General features: G+C 37.1%; 1 protein-coding gene across 2 annotated transcripts in view; it reads left to right on the top strand.

The window, feature by feature from the left end:
• DAAM1 (dishevelled associated activator of morphogenesis 1) overlaps positions 1–17,838 on the top strand; it is a 158,997-nt gene that overhangs the window by 96,303 nt on the left and 44,856 nt on the right. For both annotated transcript variants that reach the window (XM_087727805.1, XM_087727798.1), the window contains exons 4-10: positions 6,750–6,821; positions 9,502–9,596; positions 10,847–11,180; positions 11,300–11,410; positions 12,830–12,933; positions 16,122–16,188; positions 16,804–16,921. In XM_087727805.1, the coding sequence (XP_087583931.1) occupies positions 6,750–6,821; positions 9,502–9,596; positions 10,847–11,180; positions 11,300–11,410; positions 12,830–12,933; positions 16,122–16,188; positions 16,804–16,921 (901 nt within the window). The remainder of the gene's footprint in view (positions 1–6,749; positions 6,822–9,501; positions 9,597–10,846; positions 11,181–11,299; positions 11,411–12,829; positions 12,934–16,121; positions 16,189–16,803; positions 16,922–17,838) is intronic.

Raw genomic sequence — 17,838 nt, 5'->3', positions numbered from 1 at the left:
AACCTCCCATTGACACCTCAGATGCATTTCTTGATACATGGCTGCTGTCCCTCAAGAGCATAAAATTGATCAACAGTCTGTAAAAAAAGAGAAAGAAAAGATGTTTTATAGAAGCTGAAGCCAATTCAGCATAGTAGAATACTTGATCTATCTTGCCTCAGCTCCTTTGGCTGTACTATCAGTCTAGTCTCCCAGGAGATGTTTTTATTGAATGACTCTGGCACAAATTCCCAGGTGAAAGGTGTGGATGAGGGTCAGAGTCAGGCTAATAGTCTACTTGTGATTTTTCCCACACAGTCCATGAAATATCTCCCCACCACCACCAACTGATGTTGTAAACCAGAGACAGAGTTCTTTGGAGGTTATGATAAGATCTGTTTTTTGTATAATCTGATGCATTATGTCAAATATCTCCCCACAGAACTGTGGTGAAAAATGAGCATCTTTTCAGAATATTGATGATCTATTACATCATTTTATAATATTGGATGCATTCCATATGCTGGAACGTAGGTCAAGATAGGAACTGAACAGACAATATTTAAATAAATGAGGGAATTTATTCCAGATGCTATGATACCTACACTAATGAAGTAGTGTGATCCATTAATATATGCAAGTAAAGTAGTGATATACCGTATATATTCATTTTTTTCACTGAATCTCCTAAGATGGATTTTTCATAGAAAAATTCAGTAAATGTGTGTAAGAGCTGAATGTGGTGAATATAAAAGGTTAAAAGTTTTTATTTCTACCGTTATATATTGAAAATCCATTTTCATCATGGCTTAAAACAATGGAGGAGGAGAATTAGGAATGTTTTCCTCCTTGTGTTATCTGTAAAAAGAAGGGGGCATAAGAAAAGTCTAATAATAATATCCAGAGCTGAAGAATCCATTTATATTTTATGAACTTTGTTTTAAATGCCATAATTGTCAAGAGAATTTAAAGTATGCAAAACAAACTTGCTTAATAAGATAATTCCAAGCAACATTGGGGAATTAGAATGGACTAATTTTAAATAATAAAAATATATTTAGTTAAATGAATCGTAAATGTCCACCTTAATGCAAGAGGTGGAATACTGGCAGTTTTGGGAAAAGTAAGATATCACAAGAATTGCATCCATGCTAGAAACACCATTGGTATTCCAAAAGCCTATGAGACCTGTAGGGCCCTCTGATCTGAATAATCCATCATCTGGCATATTGTCTTTCATTTTGTAGTTTCTATCCATGTGGTTTTCTTGGTAACATGCAAGAGTTTACCACTGTCTTCTTCTGCATAGTATAAAATGATGCCTTTGTCATTTCAATTAAATTGATTAGCAGCCTTCAATCTCTATCTATACTGCTGCTGCCAAATAATAGGTTCCTGCTTGCTTTAGCTGATACTTGGGATGACTGGTATCCCATGAACTCACCTGTTGGAAGGATATACTCTTGGCATATGCTCTTGATAATTTTCCCTCATAGGAATAACTGCCACAGTGAAACAGCGGGGGGGCAGAGCGGGCTTTTTTAATGGCCTTATAAAATTTAGTATTTTGGGGGGAATTGCTTAAGCCAATGATGTGTTCATAATAGTAATAATATTAATATTGTTGATATTTTTATTGCCATTAATATTGATCAGGTTTTCCATTTGTTTTAAATATTTATGAAATGCTATGAGTAGAGGTTCATGTTACACTTCGTGTTATAGGGGAACAAACATCCTTTGCAGACACTGAAAAAAGAACTGGCTGAGTTTCTAACAATGTTACATTTTGACTGGCTGTCTGGATATTTATGGTAAATTTGCTGTATTATACATGTAGCTTGGTACTCCCTTGTACCACCTCTGGTTAAATGAGCAGACGTTACCCAGTAATAAGCATTTGGGTATTATATCTTAATGGTATTTGTGAATACCTATGCAATTATTGTTCATTATTTTCTGCATTGTGTTTTTCTGACTTGTTTTGGGGGTTGTTCTAAATCAGTCACCTCACTGAGGATCCTTGACCCATTGGGAAAGATCCTGGGTCAATCCTCAGCAGAGTTTATCAACCTTGGCAACATTAAGATGTGTGAACTTCAATTTCCAGAATTCTCCAGCCAACATGGCTGTTTGAGGAATTTTGAGGTTGTTGAAGTCCACATATCTTAAAGTTGCTAAGGTGGAGAAACAATTTTCTAGTATGAAATAGTGATAATTAGTTGAAATAATGAGATGTCATTCTTTTTAAATAGCACAAAACAAATAGTAAAGCAATTAGGGCCCAAAAATTTGTATAAACTATTTTTCTGAGACCTTGGATTGGAGAGAGGGAGAGGTGTGTGTGAGAGAGAGGGGGGAGAAGGGAGAGGGAGAAGAGAAGAGAAGAGCTATTGGGTTTATTCTCTGAGCTTAGTTGCTTTCCTGCAGACATTTTGTTACTAAGCTAGATTATCAGTGAATGGGAAAATGAAGTTGGTTATTTATAGTAGCTTCCCCTGCAAGTCTTGATGAAGATATGGCTTCCCCGTTCATGGTTCTTGATTAGGATATTATTTCTTCGCTGTTTATCTAATGCTGTTTCTTCTTCATTAGGGTGTATATTGCTAAGGAAGTTATGCTTTGTATTGCTTATTTCTTTCCTTGACTTCTAGTTATATCTTTATATATATATATATATATATATATATATATATATGTATGTATGTATGTATGTATGTATGTATGTATGTATGTATGTATGTATGTATGTATGTATATATATATATATATATATATATATATATATATATATATATATATATGTATATATATATATATCTGTATATCTATATCTATCTCTATATCTCTATATCTCTATCTATCTATCTATCTATCTATCTATCTCTCTATCTCTCTATCTCTCTATCTCTCTATCTCTCTATCTATCTGTATCTATCTATCTATCTATCATCTATCATCTATCTATCTATCTATCTATCTATCTATCTATCTATCTATCTATCTATCTATATATATATATATAATTTGTACTGATAAATAAATAAAGGGAGACTAGTATAGATCTATTTCAAGCTATTTAGCTCTCATCAGCTAGCCATAATCTTACTGGGAATCGAACCTGGGCTGTATTACCTATCAGGCAGTTATATTAGCCACTAAGCCACAGGATCTCTTCCTTTATCATCTAGGCCAGGGAAATAGGTATGTATTATGTCACAACCCCTGGTATGCCCAAATATGGGAGGAAGCATACTGCTTCCTTTCTCTGTCTATTGGCTCATCACAAGAGACCATCATGACAGAAAGCCCTTATTTTTACTGTTGCCTTTGTTACATTTGTGTTGCATTTGTGCTGATAAATAACAAACAGGAGTAATCTACAACATACAATATAAGAACTGTAACAGCCAATTTATAGGATAGACAAGTAGAAGATTGGCAGAACACATCCACACTGACAGAAGACGTAATGAAATTTCCTTAGTCTCTCAACTAACTTCAACCACAATTTCAATTGAATTAATATTTTAGTTCAAGCCAAATCCAAAAATGCTAGGGAGTTTTCTGGAAGCTTGGCATTCTGACAGATCAGCCATCAACAGATAGATAAATCCCATCTACACCCCATTTAAAATATATAACTAAAACAATAAGCAAACTACACTCTCCCATGCACTGATGATAGTACATAGCCTAGTAAGAAAATGTCTGCAGGAGCACAATCACTTTATGGGCTCCAGATGTATTGGGATGACAATTCCCTGAATTCTAGCAATATGACCTATGCAGTCCTTTATGCTATTGGGAGGGTTCCTTGGTTTGGAAAGTCAATGTAATGGTTTCCTTAAAAAGAAAAGTTGACAAATTAATTCATTTGCCAAATGGATTCTTACCAGCCTGTCACATGCCTCTTTGGTTTTAGTGGGGAAGCACCTTTGACACTTCTCTCTGTGTTTTTAGAAGGAATTTCTCCCTCCAAATGCCATGTCCCCTTGGGCATTCTGCTTTCTTAACAGCCTTCCCTGGATCTCATTGGCAAACGGATGGCATTCCTTGGCTTAAACACTAGGCATTAAGTTTCATGATAGTTGTGGAAGCCTCTTTCTTATGGCAGGCTTCTTCAGTCAGCCAAACCAAGTTTTGGCAGGCAACAAGGTTAATGCATGTTAGTAGATGAGGCCAAAAATGTAACAGAGATTGGCAGCTATAAACACATAGGTTCCCTGTGGTTGCTTTGGAAAATAAAAATTACAGCATGGAGAGTAATGTTTGCAAGTAAATCAGCCTGTTTCCCTTTCCAACCATGAATTATTGGACAGATTTATTTTTGGATGGGTGGGCAAGGGACATATAAGAACATATTGCTTGGCTTTATCAAGGGGTCACATTTTTTAAGGCAGGCTTCCTCAGCACGGTGTCCCCTAGGTATCTTAACTGTAACTCCAGACTTGTATTGCTTCAGAGGGAAATTGGCTAAAGACAGTCTGCCTTAAAGGGGGGAAGGATGAGAATGCATCTCAGCACTAGAATCGAGATGGATTTTTTTATATATCTACTTCATGATTCCCTCTGTGGCAGATAAATACTCTGAATGTTTGGTCTGGAAACGCTTTGGCTCTTAAGGATTGGTTCCCCTCGCACATATGTGCTAGTCATTCTGGACTTTAGGGGGCAGTGCTCGTCTCTGTTTCAAAGCCGAAGAGCCAGCGCTGTCCGAAGATATCTCCATGGTCATGAGGCTGGCATGACTAAACACCGAAGGTGCACAGAACACTGTTACCTTCCCACCAAAGATGGTTCTTATTTTTCTACTTGCATTTTTACATGCTTTCAAACTGCTAAGTTGGCAGAAGCTGGGAGAAATAACAGGAGCTCACTCTGCTACATGGCACTAGGGATTCGAAACACTGAACAGCCAACCTTTCTGATCGACAAACTCAGTGTCTTAGCCATTGAGCCATTGCGTCCCTTTTAAGGGTATTACCAACCTGGAAGGAAGCGGAAGAGAGCATGTTGGTGTATAGAAAGTCACTGGTTCAGTCCTTTGGCTTGAAATACTAGTAAGCTGGTCTAACTGAGTAGGTGGCAGCTTCCTGAGTTGGGAAGGATTCAGTGGTTCCAGCTGATCAACCAGGCAGTTCCTAGATATCCTGTGATTTTTTTAAAGATGTTGTGAGACTTTTGAGTATCTGACAGCATGGAGGGCACAAGATTTCCTTCGTTTCTATGGTCAATAAAAGCTGTGTGGACAATTTGGTGCTACTGCAACAAAAGTTTTGGCTATATAGGTAATCCTTGACTTACAACCACAATTAGGCCCAAAACGTATGTTATTAACTGAGACATTTATTAAGTGAATTTTGCCCCGTTTACGACCCTTCTTGCCACAGTTGTTAAGCAAATCATTGCAGTTGCTAAGTTAGTAACGCTGTTGTTAAGTGAATCTGGGTTCCTCAATGACTTTTGTTTGTCAGAAGGTCACAAAAGTTGAAAATACAACCCCAGGACACTGCAACCATCCTAATTACAGCCAAGCATCCAAAATTTGGTCATGTGACCATGGGAATGCTTCAATGATTGTAATTTACGTGTGAAAAATGGTCATTTGCAGTGCTGTTGTAACTTTGAACTGCCAGTAAATGAACTGTTGTAAATTGAGGTCTGCCTGTACTTGTTACTTTTAGCAGCCAGAGTGCCAACTAGCCATTGCTCTTCTTGTGGGAGGAAGGGAGGGAGGGAGCTCAGCTGCCCATTCAGTCCTCCATCTGATTTCATTTTCTGTTTTCTTTTCCAATAGACAATGTTCTCTGACAACAGAGCCTAGACAGTCATTGTTAAGCTGCACACCAGTTGTGCTTGTTGTGCTTCCTTGAGATCTTTTATTTTTAAGATTTGCACTTCTGTGTGGTATAGGCTTCCTTCAGATTGCTCTCATCCTCTTTTTAATGCCCCTGTTCTTAGAAGGGATTTAAGATTATTTTACAAGATTCTTAATCCTAGTCATTCAAACTTTTCTGAGCTCAAAGAGGCAAAAATGATCACTGGGAATTGATCATTTACAGTACCAGGACAATTTTACTCATTTAATCCTTTAGCAAATCCTGAGCCATGTGCCCCGTGCCTATTTAGTCTGCATTTGGATTTAAATTAAAGCTCTTTGACTCGAAATTTCAGTCCTGACAGAGAGCATCAGGTGGAGAAAGGGGTTTTTTTTGGGGGGGGGGAGAGAAGATAAGCCCCCTAAGAAGGCTCAGTTACAAAGGCAGCAGCAATTGCAGAGAAGGCAGAAATGGGGACAAGGAAAAATGATCGCTGTTTTGAACAAAAATGTAGCGCCCCCCCCAAAAAAAGCCAGGGATGTATCTTTTTGTGGTTGCAGCTTTTAAAACCAATTTGTTGAATGACTATAGAGAATACAGTACATTATTAATAGAATGACATTACCAGGGAAAGCAGAATATGACCCCTTCTGTCTTTTCATTGAGGCACTTATTTTAATCCATACCCAAAAAATGAATGAAGCCTGTCGAAAACCATTATTTCTTTTCATTTAACACTGCTATCAAATTATTATATGTCACAATTTCCAGTTGATAACATTTATTAGTAAGTCAAAAAAAATGGGATCAGCTTATAAAAATAATTTATTCAGTCTATGGAGTGACATTTAGCCATTTGGAATAAGGTACTTTGCATTTTATAGCTATTGTATATAAGCAGCAAAGAAACAAATATTCTAACCTTATTCTTTCACTTGCTTATTTCAGGACCAAGAAGAAAATAAAGGGGCCACGAGCTGGCCTGAATTTTACATTGATCAGCTTAATTCCATGGCTGCTGTAAGTGGAATTATCTATTGTCATGTCTAAAAAGAAAAGATCTGAGAATTAAGAGCACAGCTCTAACTTTTGTTTTCCACGATGTAAAAAAGATATTGAGTCTCTAGAAAGAGTGCAGAGAAGAGCATCAAAGATGATTAGGGGGCTGGAGGCTAAAACATATAAAGAACAGTTGCTGGAACTGGGTATGCCTAGTCTGATGAAAAGAAGGACTGGGAGTGATATGATAGCAGTGATCCAATATCTCAGGGCCTGCCACAAAAAAGAGGGAGTCAAACTATTCTCCAAAGCACCTGAGGGAAGGACAAGAACCAATGGGAGGAAAATAATCAAGGAGAGAAGCAACTTAGAACAAAGGAGAAATTTCCTGACAGTTAGAACAATTAATCAGTTGAACAACTTGCCTTAAGAACTTGTAAATGCTCGAACACTGGAAGTTTTTAAGAAGAGATTGGACATCATTTGCCTGAAGTGGTGTAGGTTTTCCTGTCTAAGCAGGGGGTTGGACTAGAAACCTCCAAGGTACCTTCCAACTCTGTTATTCTCTTCTGTTCTGTTCAATTCTGTAGTAAAAGCATTTTTAAATCTTAATTTTAAAGAATTGATAAATATTATGCATTATTTTACAATATTTATTATTCATATTTTGGGGGGAAAGATCATGAACCATTTATGGCACTGAAGCATTGCTTACAGCTGCCTTTTGATCTTCAGCTGCCATAAATATGATTTCAAAGTTGCAGTAGCTATTCAGAAGGGCTAGAAATGAGTTCATTTTAAAAGTGTGTATTACTTGATTCTTCAAAAGCAAAAATGCCCATAGTATGCTCTTGTTGAACCACTAATGTGTGACTCATTAAGTTCGTCCATTAACTTGTATGTACGACTCTGCTTCAATGTTTTTGCTACATTTTGTGTAAAGTCACCCTTCGATCTCTTCACAGGTCTTCTGACATATATTGTGCTTTTGAGAAAATTAATCTACATATATAAGGCCTTTCCTGTACTGAGTGATGCAGGGAGACATTAGTTTTGGCTTGGGATAATTATCATTAGAAGCCAAAAGCTTTTAAACAAAAACAAAAAAAAAGATGAAGGTTTTGTTGAAAAGTTCAAGATTGGTTCACCTTCCAATTGTCTGAGCAGCAAAAGACCAGTTATGTTTGTCAATGGGAGGGGAAAGAAACTTATTAAAGACTAATTAAAGAGACTCTCATCAACTTTAAGGAAGCTAATTTACTGACTGTTGAATGTTATCCAGTCATGCAATAGAAGTGAGCACTTAATAAAACACCTGGAATTTGTATAGAGAACTGCAGAAGTCTTCTTTCTGAATGCAGTAGAATCTATTCAGCAGTTGTGAATTTCATATTGTGGTTATGTTGAGAATATGTGTGGGGGTATTTCTCCATGGTAAAGTCAAGCATTTTGGAGATAATTGGACATTTATGTTTCTCAGATATGAGTGATATTGAGTTGGGATAATTAATATATGCCTTGCAAGTATTCAATGTGGCATTATTGCTCTCTAAAGTTGTCATTAAATAAAATCTTCCCCTGTTGAATTTTACCAATAAGTTGCTGGCATAAAAGAATGGCATCATTGGTTAAATAGGAGCTTTGTGGCTTGAGCAGTTAGGACGCTGGGTTGGAGGTTTGCAAGCTCACGTTTGAGACCCTGAGAGCTGACATGGGGTGGGATTGAGGTCCTGTCTTTTGCTCCAGCTCATGCCAGAGACATAAAAGGAGCCCCCAACCGGGCATCCCCAGGGCAATGGTGATGTCACTAGCTAATCCTTTCAACCCAGAAGCGCATGTGCAGCATTGGTTAAATACTTCTGTGGCACAGCTTCCTCTTTTAACATCTCAGTGACAGCCCAACTGCATCACCAACTCAAAAACAGTTTTAATGGAAATAAGAATAAAGTATGTATATGTTTTAAATTTTATTATCATCAAATGGTTGAAACATCTCTCTTGCTGGCATTTTAAAACTAAATCGAGTCTGCTACAGTACTGCATCAAGAAGAATAAGCTGGAAAACTAGGCTTGCTATGCATTTGAGCAAAACCAGACCCACACTCTTGAACAGGACAATGAATAAAGAAAGTCCATGACTCCTTCCAGCAGTTTGGGGGGGGATAAAAATTAGTTGCTCAGAAGAGAGCACCTACCATTAAAAGATCAAACTATAAAATTCTGATCAGAATTAAATCATATAGTTTATCCAAGAGGGGACTCTACTTATTGTGATTCAAAGCCCTGCAGAAGGGGCTTCTGATAGCCATTCTGAAGATCAGAAGAAGCATTTTTAGTTTATCTTATTTTAGAGAAATAAAGAAAATAGGATATGAAAAGGAAAAACAGCAATAAAATATTAAAATACTTCTACTAAACCTGCGGTATTTGTAAAGAGATATTTCATCTCCTTTGTCAGGTCTTGACTGCTTCTTCCTGCATAGTCCAGGGCCATAAACCTTTATGAGGAATATTCTGAAGAGGTCAATTTGGGTGGTCTGGATGCTGTATTGTGGTGGTAAATGGGTTCATCGTGACCAGTTTTCTATGGCATTGTTGCTGACTGACAAGCACTTTCAACACAAATTGTTTGTGGAAAGTATAGTAGGTAAATAAACTACATTGAAGAGGTGGCTGCTACTAATTTTCTCAATTTGTGCAGAGAAAGTCATTGATCGCTTTGGAAAAAGAAGATGAAGAGGAACGAAACAAAACCATAGAGAGTTTGAAAACAGCACTAAGGACCAAACCTATGAGGCAAGTTGCTTTTTGGTTGCTCTTGCTGCTAGATTACTAAATTCTTTACCTTTTGCTCTTTAGTATAAAGATTCTTAAAGTAATCACATGCCCCATCTTCCAATAAAAATTTCCCCACCCTGAGGTCTAGGGATGTTGCAATCAATCAAATTACAGATCCATCATTTCAGCATTATAGAAATCATACCGCTTGGCTAGTAAATGCTATCCTGCCAGTGATAGGAATGCCTTGGATTTAGACAGTATTATTTTAAATATGCCTTTTACAGCATTAAAAATTGTTTTGCAGAATGGAGATTCAAATTCTACCCACAGACAAGTGGAGAAGGTTCATAGTAATTTTTTCCCATCAGATGGTGATGCTGCAATGTTTATTCTACCATCGAATAACCATCTTTCTTATAAATACCTTCTGCACCTCTTAGCAGTGATCAGGCTGTTTAGACATTGAATACTCAGTCTTAGAAAGTGTGAAATGTTCAGAAATTTTTCTGTCCCAAGCTAAAAACAGGGTCGAGTCAATCTTGAATCTGATTGCTTTCTTTTTCTAACAATGTCCCCAGAATATTGCAATAGCATTTACCAGTATATCAGTGGTGGGTTACGACCAGTATTCCCCAGTATGGGTGTACTGGTGCCTGCCGGGAGCACGAGGTACCATTCCAGTACGTGCCCTGGAGAGCCCACCCGCGCTCCTTACCGGTATTTGAGGTTTTCAGGGCTTCTGTACATGGAGCATACGGTGCCTGTGCAATGCTCCGCCGAGCAGCTGGACCATCACGGGCAGTAAGTATGCATGTGCGCGCTGCGTGTGTGTGCACATGCACTGCGCACGTTCATGTGGTGGACGCCCAGCCCCATTGCACCGTATCGGTTGCAACGGGATCCGGAACCCACCATTGCAGTATATATCGCTTCACAGTGCTTTGCAGCTCTGTTTAAGCAGTTTACAGAGTCAGCCTATTGCCCCCAACAATCTGGGTCTTTATTTTACCAACCTCAGAAGGATAGAAGGCTGAGTCAACCTTGAGCCGGTAAGGATCGAACTCCTGGCAGTCAGCAGAATTAGCCTGCAATACTGCATTGTGCCACCACAGCTATCATATCTATTTATGGGTAATGAAATCTATTATCCTTACGCTGAGATATTATTTTAATCTGTTCTTTAGGAATCCTCTGAAGTTAAACTAAATTTAGACTTTAAAAAAATTGATCTTCCTCTTTTGTGTTCTTTCCTTCTTTCCTGATAGGTTTGTAACTCGATTCATTGACCTGGATGGCTTGTCGTGCATTCTGAACTTCCTGAAGAGCATGGACTATGAGACTTCAGAATCTCGAATCCATACCTCTCTCATTGGGTGCATCAAAGCCCTGATGAACAACTCTCTTGGGAGAGCCCATGTCCTGGCCCACTCAGAGAGTATTAATGTAATTGCTCAGAGTCTGAGCACTGAAAACATTAAGACTAAGGTGGCGGTGCTGGAAATCATGGGCGCTGTGTGCCTGGTTCCTGGGGGTCACAAAAAGGTACTAGAGGCCATGGTGCACTACCAAAAATATGCCAGTGAACGGACTCGCTTTCAGGTATGGAGCATCCAATTATTCTTTAAATGGAATGGTATTTTAAAACAACTCTAATTTTCATTTAAAGTTTTTTCCTCTCCTTTCCACTATAACACTGATAAAAATATTCTAATTTTCAGACATTAATAAATGATTTGGATAGAAGTACGGGACGATACCGAGATGAAGTAAGCCTCAAGACCGCCATTATGTCTTTTATCAATGCTGTTCTAAGCCAAGGAGCTGGAGTGGTAAGTTCAGAAGCTAGAGATGGGTGCTTCGTAATATTGATTGGGATACTATCATGTTTGAACAAGGATTCTAGAAACAATAGCTAAAACATCTAAATGGGATATCTTGCATCATACTAGCAGCCATAACACTTACAGTAGGTTTACATAGGGCAGAGATAGGGTACAGGTACTCGTAGGATGGAAGAGCTCTCATTAATTAGTAAAGAATTTAGGTCACCTTAATTTACAAGAGAAAGATAGAACGGTGAAAAGTGTGCAAAAGAATTTTCTTGCACATTCATATCTGAGAGGATAATCAGAATATTTTGGCAGAGACTTTTCCATCCCAGTTTCTTGAAAGGACAGAACAGAAACACAAGTTATCCTTTAATGAAAGGATGCTTGCCATGCATCTTTCTGTCCTACTTAAAACACAAATACTCACCTTCTCATCCTACCCCCAAATAGAAACATTCAAGATCATAATATCAGACAGAGCAATTTGTACATCTCCTAATGATGGATATTCTGGAAAAGTAGTTTTCCTTGTGAATCTGGAACTTCTTTATGTACATAATTTGATTCTTTTAGTGTCTGAAGAACTTAGTGGCTGCAGCTATGTTGGATAACTCTCACTGATTTTTTTTAAACTATTGGTGATGTTGGAGACCAGTAGGAATTAATGTCTGTGATATCTAGAGAGGAGAATATTTGTTCCCCTAATATAAACCCACTACTTATTATTGTCACCCTCAGGCTGTCTAGGAAAGAAATATAAGGTATATCTCTGCTCCCCTGGCTTGCTTTGTTTTTGACAAGTCAGTGTAATCAATAAAGAGTAAAGCTGGTGAAAAGACCTAAGATGATGAACCCCGTTTTCTTGTCCCCCTGAATCCTGATGTCTACAATACTTTATCTGTCTTATCTTATTCCAGTGTTACTGTAACTCCGCAATTTCCAGAAAGTTTCCTAATCTACCTATTTTGTGACTGCCATTACAAAGTGTAGTTCATCTGCTGCATAGGTCCCCATTTTCTGTTTACTTCTTTGGTAAAACAAAGGCAGTGCTGAGGCTTAGTGGTTAAAACACTGGGCTTATCAGCTAGAAAGTCAAGAGCCCCAGTACAAGACCCAAACACTGTGTATCATGAGGAGACCTGTTACTCATCCCAGCTCCAGCTAACCTAGCAATTTGAAAGTATGCAAATGCAAGTAGATAAATAGGTACCACTTCAGCGGGAAGTATTTTCATACTGATCGAAGCCTCTCTCAGACAACGCAGGCTCCCTCAACTGAGAATCCGAGATGAGTACTGCCTCCTTAAGTCAGTCACAACTGAATAGGGAAACTTTTAAGCCTTTGATGGTAAAACAAAAGTACTATCATTATAACAGTAACAATTTTGAAAGATTGCCATCTTCTTTTCCTCTTTCCCAGGAAAGTCTGGACTTCAGACTCCACCTTAGATATGAATTCCTCATGCTTGGAATTCAGCCTGTAATTGATAAGTTAAGAGAACATGAAAATTCCACATTAGATAGGTAAGTATGTGGTTTGTAATGTTGTTTCATTCTTCTTACCATTCTGCCTGGATTTTGTGATAAAGGAAATTGATAGTACATTTCTACCCATCCTAATGTAAAGAAATTGTTCTAAAATTTTGAATTTTTCCAAGCTAGCTGGAATTCTATGACACTAAGCCAGGATTTAATGCACAGAAACCTCTGAAGCTCCAGTAAATCTCACACCTGAGTGCTTCTCCCCCTTCTCTAACTGCTTCACAAGTAGAAAAATTCCTGCCAGCTTAATTTTATCTTTGTTCATCCCAGACTTATTGTGGTTTGTTAAGGAACTAGCAAAACTATGCAGGCTTGGTTATTGGTTTGATTTCCAATTGGCTGGATTTTGTTTAAATCATGATGCCTAATTCATGCTAATAATAACCAAATATCAAGAAGATGAAATTGAATTTTTTCTTGCGGCTTCATCAGAAGAGAAGAGAATGAAGCATGCATGGTTACACAGGTTTTGCAAATAATGCTTAACTTAATGTTACATTCAAGTCTAGTGAAAATTAACATGAAAGCTTTAAGTGCTTGCAGAGAATATCAAGAACAACTAATTACAGTGAACAACTACATCTCAGTTCCATTTCAGAATTCATTGCTGCCTCAGCACTTAAAATGACCCATTCTCTTGGGGAGAATCCATCATGTTAATATTCTCCTGTGCGCTGCTTGGAGAATCCAAGCATGGGTTTAATTTCTGTTTGTCTGCCTGGTGACTGAGTTATTTTAGAGTCTTTAGCCATGCCTCCTAGATTTGACTGCCTTCAGTTTCTCAACTCAGTCAAGCCCATCAGGTGTGACTTTGACTCTGCCCTTTTATTTGAAGCTAGCGGTACCTCCTTCAGCTGTAACATCTTAGCTATCTTGTGCTTTCTTATCATTTTGAGTGCAAAATAGGTGTCACATTTTTTAAACAACCAAAATAAATTCTAAACACTCTTACTCAAAAGCTAAGAGGAAAAAAAATTAAGTTCTTGCCAGTCGTAGGTGGCTCCAACAGCTTGCATCATTGCCCATCTTTATAGTGCAATCCCAGAACACCCAACAGTTTATCCACCCTTGATATAAATCCCAACCATAGAGCCAGCCACTATGCTTGGCACCCATAGAAAATATTCTTTTTTCCATATATATATATATATATATATATATATATATATATATATATATATATATATATATATATATATATATATATATATATATATATATATATATATATATATATATATATATATATATATATATATATATATATATATATAGTTTTTACATTTAAAACAGTGCAAAGTCGAAGTGACCATACAATCACATTATATACAAATAATCTCATCCAGTAACTATTAGCCTACTTAATACATTATCTATCCTTCTATCCAATCACATTATTTACAGTTTGTTCCAGTCTTGTCACCTTGTCTTATACCAATAATAGAATCTGTTCCAGACTTCAAAATATTCCGATTCCCCTTTATTTTTTAATTCAAGGGTGAGTCTATCTGCTTCCACATGGGCCAAATTTTTTCTAAGTATATCTAACTCTGGTGGTGTATTTTCTTTTTCCTAATGCTGCACATAAGTTATACGCGCCACAGCTAGTACATGTATAATTAGATAAAGCGCATCTTTCTTATATCCCTCCAGTATTATGCCTAGGAGAAAAATGTCTGGTTTGAACAAAATTTGATCTCCCACCATTTGTTCCAACCATGATTGTATCATTTTCCAGTATGTTTTTGCCTCATTGCATGTCCACCACATATGATAAAAAGTGCCTAGTTGGGTTTTTTTTTGCACTTCCAACAATTTGGGGCCAAATTTTTAAACATTTTGGAGAGCCATCTGTAGAACATCTTATACAGATTTTCTTTATAGGCCATGACCATTGTTAGTTTCCGATTAAGTATCCAAAGTTTTTCCCATTTAGCCAAATCCACATTATAACCAATTTTTTTCACCCAGGCGATCATAGTTTCTTTAACATGTTCTTCCTCAAGTTTATATTCCAGTAAAAATCTATACAGCAATTTGGCCAACCTGTCTTCTGTCTCTATCAGAAGTTTATCTAATATTGTATAATCTTTGACAATACTTTCCTTTTCCGTAGAAAATATTCTTATAGGGAGTTTATACTAAATTTTCCAGAGTCTCTCTGAAACATGAGTACAGATATTCCTTGAGTTATGACCACAATTGAGCCTCAAATTTCTGTTGCTAAGTGAGAAGTTCAATAAGTGAATTTTGTCCCATTTTACTACCTTTCTTGCCACAGTTCTTAAGTGAATCACCGCAGTGGTTCAGTTAGTGACAAAGTTGTTAACTGGATCTGGCTTCCCCATAGACTTTGCTCATCAGAAGGTTGCAAAAAATGATCCCATGACCTTGGGATACTGCAGCGGTCATAAATATGAACCAGTTGCCAAGCATTTGAATTTGAATCACATGACCATGGGGATATTACAGTGGTAATAAGTCTTAAAAAATGGTTGTAAGTCACTTTTTTCAGTGGCATACAACTGTCAACTAAACAAACTGTTGTAAAGTTGAGGAGTGCCTGTACAGATCCTTTAGAACTAGGATGATAAACAAAGTATGATTATTGTATTGTGGAGAATAAGCTAAATAGATGGACTTCTGAAGGTGTCTTGTTCTTCTTACTTTCCTGTTTTTAAACTTGAGAAAGAATGGGTCCCTCTAATGTTGAGGAAGAATACATTTGCATTACAGCTGCAGTTAGTCAACTATTTATGACCTGGATTCAAAGTACTGATGGACGCTGCCCAATGATTTATAGTGTTGTTGTTGTTGTTGTTGTTGCTAGAAACCATTTATTTCTAGTTTCCAGCAACAGTAGACTCATTGCAAACAATGGATTTACTTACCAACCGCAGCGTTTGACAACCACCACATTCACTTAATGACTGCCATTAAAAAGGTTGTAAAACTGAGCATGGTCACATGGTGACTTGCTTAACAACTGGCAGAACTCACGACCGTAATTCTGGGTTCCATTATAATTGTAGGCCAAGGACTAACTGTATGAACTCTTCTGAATGAAAGGTTATTAAGTGCCCTGCCGCTTCTAAATGTAGTGGGATATTCTTGCCAAACCTATTAGCAAAATTGCTTCAGTAAGGCATTGCCTCCTCTCTTCCCTCCAGGCATTTAGACTTTTTTGAAATGCTCCGAAATGAAGATGAGTTGGAGTTTGCCAAAAGATTTGAACTGGTATGTATGTACTACTATTTTGCTACATTTGGAATGAGTAAGAAAAATATTCTGGCCAAGAAAGGATCGTTGTTAAGAACTGAATCATATCTCAGCCATTTTACAGTTATCCTTGAACACTTGCCCAAAATGATTAAGTTACAATTTAATTATAACTTTCAGGAGATTGCTTTTCTTCCTCCCCTATTCCATCTTTGCCCAACTTTCATATAGATGATTCACCCTGATCCTTTCTTTTTCATAGCTGTGGGCTATTTTTCAATAAGCAGCAAGATTTTCAAAAAAATTGAAATGCTTTAAGGTGTTACAATATGTTCTGCTTCTGTACATCAGAGATAATTACTTTTTGGATCAGACTGACCTCGGAGGTCTTAGATATGTGCAAAATCTTAAGGATTGTCAGGTTCCTCTTTATAAATTGACGTTTTGCCAATTTTATTCATTCACTTTTACGTTTCTTACTACACATTCACTATGTGTAAGAAAGTCCAACTTGACTCAAAGTTGATTGGAAGCAAAAAAGAAATTAGAGATAACAACTTTCTCTGGAGGAATGATTGTGTATAAAAATACTAATCTTAACTTCAATTGTTTTGTCCCATCAAATAACCAAAGGTTCATATAGATACAAAAAGTGCAACCCAGATGTTTGAGCTCACAAGAAAGAGATTGACTCATTCAGAAGCCTACCCGCATTTTATGTCTATACTTCACCATTGCCTCCAAATGCCTTGTGAGTACAAAAAGTAACTTTAGGATTGTATTGATATTCATAGTAGATATTTTGGCATTGAAGTATGTGGTTCGAAATGCAGGCTTCCTCTGAATGGTTAGAAATGCTATAACTTTAACATGTCCTGTTAAATTATTATAGTATATTATTATAGAAATAATAATTGTATTATTGTTCAGAAGCAATGAGATTTGCAGTCTATGCGTCTTAGTAATTTTGAAATACATATGGGTGGATGGATGGATAGAGAAATGGAGAGAGAGAAAGAGATAAATAGATTGAAAGAGAGAGAGAACATGTTAAAGAGTGATAGATTGATTGGCATGGGGGCAATTGCTGATGTAAACTAGGAATTAAATCTTTAAGGGTAACTTTAGTTCAAACCAAATAGAACTTTCCAATCTTCATTATATTGCTGGAGAAGACTTGAGAAGGACAGATTGTATTTACATAGTTTAAAAAAAGAAAATACCACCAAAAGGTTAAAAATGGAGGAAAAGATCTGTAAGTGCAAAGGAATCTGCTGTGTGAAAAATTTTCTGTAACATCCAGTTCTTCATGATTAGCTTGCATCGCCATAAAATCCTATGAAATTGGAAGAGGTCACTTAAATTAGTCCATTTCTCTACTTAGTGCAGGACTCCCATACATAGCCATCATACTTCTTTTTTTAAAAAAAAAAGTTCATGCAATTGCTGATTAAATGTTGTACGCTAATATAGTATCTACATGGATACTTTCCTCTTTGTGCCATGCATCTTCAAAGTGTCCATTACATCTACTCAGCTGTGCTCATAAATGTCCTGACAAAACACTGCCTTCAAGAAAGTCATATCATCCAGCTTAGAAATGCTTATTGCATGATTTACCCTACATTTGTTGGTTACTCAACTACACAGATGTACATAAGCATTTCC

This window comes from Thamnophis sirtalis, unplaced genomic scaffold, assembly GCF_051295495.1.
Source record: "Thamnophis sirtalis isolate CommonGarterSnake01/CBP01778 unplaced genomic scaffold, rThaSir2_p1.2 scaffold_1, whole genome shotgun sequence".
NCBI lineage: Eukaryota > Metazoa > Chordata > Lepidosauria > Squamata > Natricidae > Thamnophis > Thamnophis sirtalis.
The sequence above is the reverse complement of the archived record's forward strand: the minus strand, read 5'-3'. Positions and strand labels throughout refer to the sequence as shown.